Here is a 4,514-nt window from a genome sequence, read left to right on the forward strand (position 1 = left end):
CTTTCTTCCCTTTGCCCTTTCCAACTTGTGGCTTGCCTTTGGAGTTCTTGCATTGATTCTTCTCTTGACTTGTCCCTCCCGAATTATGACCACTTGGGGGGTTTTCCTTGGGATGTTTTTCTCTGTAATTTTAAGCATCCCGTGCAACTCAGAGATAGATTTATCCCACCCAATGTTGTAGTTCATGATGAAAGTGTCATAAGAATTTGGCAATAAATTTAGAATTAAATCTATGGCCAAGTCTAGTGGATATGGGGAGCCCAATCTCTCTAATTAATCTAAATGACTTTTCATCTTCAGAACATGAGTGCTCACATTTCCAATTTCCTCCATTTTGCAGGGATGAAGGGCTCGAACAGCTTCAAATCTTTCAGTCCTAGGTTGCTGACTAAACATCTGCTTGAGATGTTCAATCATGTCAAAGGTAGTGAAGAGTTCCAGATCCTGCTGAAGATCAGGAATCATTGTGGATAGCATAAGGCATGACACATCAAGTGAGTCATCTATATTCTTGAGCCATGCATCATGTGCAAGCTTCGGGACGGAGGGTGGTTCATCCGGGACATGTGATTCAAGGATATAGTCTTTCTTTTCTTGTTTCAAAACGGTTCTCAAACTTTTATACCAATCAAAAAAATTATAATGGCCCAGTTTTTCTTCTTCAAGCATGGATCGAAGGTTCATCGGGTGATGATGTGTTATAGTAGTTGGTGGAGCCATCTACAAAATTTAACAAAGTTTTATTTAGTATTTAATTCTTTAAAAATAATACCCTTTTGTTTCCAAAAACATTATTTATTTAAAGTCTAGGATCCAAGTTACAAATTAAATAAATGGTTAGGTATCCTTTATCCCACTTACTCAATTTCAACAAGGTAAATAGCTTTTATTAATTACACCACTTGTAATTCCTAGATGTATGAGACCCTTAACAATCCATTTATTAATTTGACATGTTTGGTCTCATCTATGCCTTGGAAACACTCTTGCTTAGGTGACCTTTATCATAAGAGGTTTCCAATCAAGTCATCCAAGTGAAGAAACTTGTACAATCGGCTTATAACTTGGTTATAGAACCTTTGACGTGATTGAACATCTCAAGCAGATGTTTGGTCAGCAAGCTAGGACTGAAAGATTTGGCCACCAAAAGATAACACGAATGGTTAGGTATCCTTTATCCCATAAGCATTATACAAATGGTGTGCAAATGTTTCTAAAGTTGGATGGCATAGATTTTCCTTTTGAAAGGGTTTTGGATGTTTTATTATTCTATTTAAAACATATGATATCATGATAATTGCATGCATCCAATTGATCATGGTATTAATACAGGACCAAGAAGGTCACCGAGCTCAATTTAAACAATAATATCCAAATATTAAGTTTGAGTTTGAGCCTTGTAGAACCTTTTAATATTGTTTAATAAAATTTCATTTCATTAAAAAAATATTTGGAGTTTGTATAAGTTTCAAAATCAAAATTTCTAGACTTATATTTTACTAATTTAAAATTTGTCGTAATTAACGTTTTTAATAAAACCGGTTTTTATTTTAAAGCATTAACTTGTTACATATTATGTTTAACTTTTAAAATTTGAAATTCAAACTCCATGTGATGTTTATTTTGAGCAAAATTTAGTTTGAGTTTGTGAAAATCTAAATTTTCAACCATACAAAATATTTACTTGAAAAGTAAAGAACACAAGCATGCATTTGACATAAACAAGTCTTAAAGTAGTTAACACTTTTGTGAGCCAACACAAAAGTGTTAAGTCCTTCTTAAGGGACAAAACTGACCTAATAATACAAGTTGTTCTTCATGCGATCTTCAAGTTACCACTTGCAATAACAACCAACTTTGTTGCAATTTAATAAGATCTTTATAAAAATTATGAACTTTTATAAAAACCTTATAAAACCATGGCCTCCACTTGAAGTCTTCAAAAATGGCCTGCATCTTCATCTTGTTACATTTTTCATAAAATAAATCTAGTCTAAAACTAATCTATTACATAAAAAATAACAAGAATAAAAATAGCTACTTTTATTACATACTTTTATGAATAATGTAACACCTGTTCCTGGTTTTTGAGGTCATTTATAATTTATAAGGGTTTTGTGCATGGACTCGGCGAGTTGGGAGTCCAACTCGTCGAGTAGGGTCATGTATCTTGGACGCGGGTCGTAAGTGAATCGGCGAGTCGGAAGGCTCGACTCGGCGAGTCTGAGCTGCTTAATGAAAACCCTAATTTTGAAGTTTGCTCCCTATATAAACATCATTATAAACCCTTGTGGCCTCCCTTAACACCATAAAAGACCGTTTACGGCCGCAAACTCGTTGGAGTGTGAAGTGGGAGCATTTGAGAGCTTATCATTAGGATTTTGGGGAGATTTCCAAGCCTTAAGAGGAAGTAACGAGGAAGAAGCACTAGATTGAGCATCTGTTTCGTGTTGGGCAGCAGATTGAGGTACTAATATGTTACTTTCAGCCTTAGATCCTTAGAGTTCTTGAGGAAGATTATGGCCATTCTTGAGGGAAATGTAAGCAAGCTTAGATCTGGACCTATCACAAGGATATGGTTCCAGATCTGGACCTTCTTAGGTCCCAAATATCATAAATTTGTACCTTTTATTAATATTATTCCCTTTTCATGCATGCAAACCTTATTTGAGGGTTAGTTTTGGTGATTATGGCCATGTGAGGCCTTGCATGCACGTAAAGTTTGCAACTTTACGTGTTATCTACACTAGGAGGGGATAGATCTGAAGTTTGGGACCTTGAGTCCCACTGGAAAGGGCCGTAAACATGATGGACTAAGGGAACTAGACGAGTCGTGCAAGTGACTCGGAGAGTCGAGAGGGTTTTCTCAATTGACGGTTAAGTGTTCACGACCAAGGGTTCATGGTCATGTATTTTCGGTTGGGATTTTACGGCCGTGAACATCAAGTAACTCGACGAGTCACTCAAGTGACTCGGCGAGTTGACGAGATAAGCAAGGAACTCGACGAGTGGCTGGTTAGACTCGACGAGTTGAGGTCAACATGGACTGTTGACCTTGATTGTGGACCTTGACTCAGACCAGGGTTGACCATGGTTGATCCGGAGGGCGGTTGTGGTATTTCAAGGTCATGACAGGTTAAGCACATGATGATTGCAGGCAGTTGAGTTGGAGTAGTACGTCGGGACTTACTGGGTCTTACCCTGTTAGTCCAGCAGCTGGAGTTTTGACTGCGGGATTTCGACAGTGCGAGGTGAGTCTTCTCACCATACCAATGGGTCTAAGGCACCAAGGCCGGCCCATTTATGTAGTTGTGATGATTGTTGCAAATGTGCTTTTGATACATTATGTACTTATATGAAGACCATGCGGGGGTTCCCATGGCAAATAGTTATATATGTAGTACGCTAGTTGATTGTGTAGTATTTGGTATTCCAGTTGTCTTTGTGATACTTGCATGGAAGACCCCGATGGGTTCCCATGGCAGTTGGATATAGGATCGTGTGGGGGTTCCCATGGCTTTCCAGGCTAAGACCATGTGGGGGTTCCCGTGGCACCCGGTGTAAGACCTTGGAAGGTTTCCAAGGCATCCTTATATGTTTGTATGTTTAGCTCATATGTTTATATGTATAGTTTGCATTATGTATTGTTTGGCAGGAAGACCTTGTGGGGGTTTCCAAGGCAGGAAGACCACGTGGGGGTTCCCGTGGCACTAGGTGTAAGACCCTGGAGGGTTTCCATGGCTCCCTTATATGATTCTATGCAGGGCTTATGTGGTAAGGATAGCTTTTATAGCTAATATGATATGTGTTATGTGGATTGTGTGTGGGGTATGCTCTGGGGGACTCACTAAGCTTTGTGCTTACGTTACAGTTTTGGTTTCAGGTATCATCGATTTAAAGAGGGAGAGCTCGGATTGATCGCAGTGCACACACCTATGATTTCTACAATGAATGATTTTGGGATAAACTCTGATAAATGATTTACTTAACAATGATTTGGAATGGTTGGAATAAATGGTATCAATGTTTTAGTTATATTATAAATGAAATTTTTACCCTTGATTTTTGGGTCGTTACAAGTTGGTATCAGAGCCTTGGTTTGAGGGATTCGGACATACTTTCGGGTGAGTCTGAACTCAAACTGAGGATCGGTAAAGTTTTCAAAAGAAAAATGTTTTTAAGTAAAGAATTTCTAAGACAAGAAAGGGTGTGGTGCATGCAATCAGCCGAGCTCAAGTAAGTTTCCCCAGAATACCTACGTTTGTTATCTGTTACGATTTGATTTATGAATCTGAGAATCGCATGCTAGTTAGGGCTAGGGGAGATGCCTGTATATGTTGTATGAACTGGTAGACTTGCATGCTAGTGCTGAGTAGTCAGCAATAGATTGGCCTGATATGTGATGCTTGTAGCCTTGGGAATATTTGATGTCATGCTATAATGAGAATGATTATTGGTATTGATAACTGATACGTGTATGTTTTGAAAATTGTATACGGTTAGGATCTTATAGC

At 38.3% G+C, this 4,514-nt stretch overlaps 1 protein-coding gene across 1 annotated transcript; it reads right to left on the minus strand.

The window, feature by feature from the left end:
• Positions 1 to 273: 273 nt before the first annotated feature.
• LOC145163293 (uncharacterized) lies at positions 274 to 720 on the minus strand. Its single transcript, XM_079082132.1, has one exon. It carries the CDS (start codon positions 718 to 720, stop codon positions 274 to 276), a length of 447 nt encoding a protein of 148 aa, XP_078938258.1.
• Positions 721 to 4,514: the final 3,794 nt, after the last annotated feature.

This window comes from Lactuca virosa, chromosome 3 (genome assembly GCF_052849685.1).
Source record: "Lactuca virosa cultivar CGN04683 chromosome 3, Lactuca_virosa_CGN04683_v6, whole genome shotgun sequence".
NCBI lineage: Eukaryota > Viridiplantae > Streptophyta > Magnoliopsida > Asterales > Asteraceae > Lactuca > Lactuca virosa.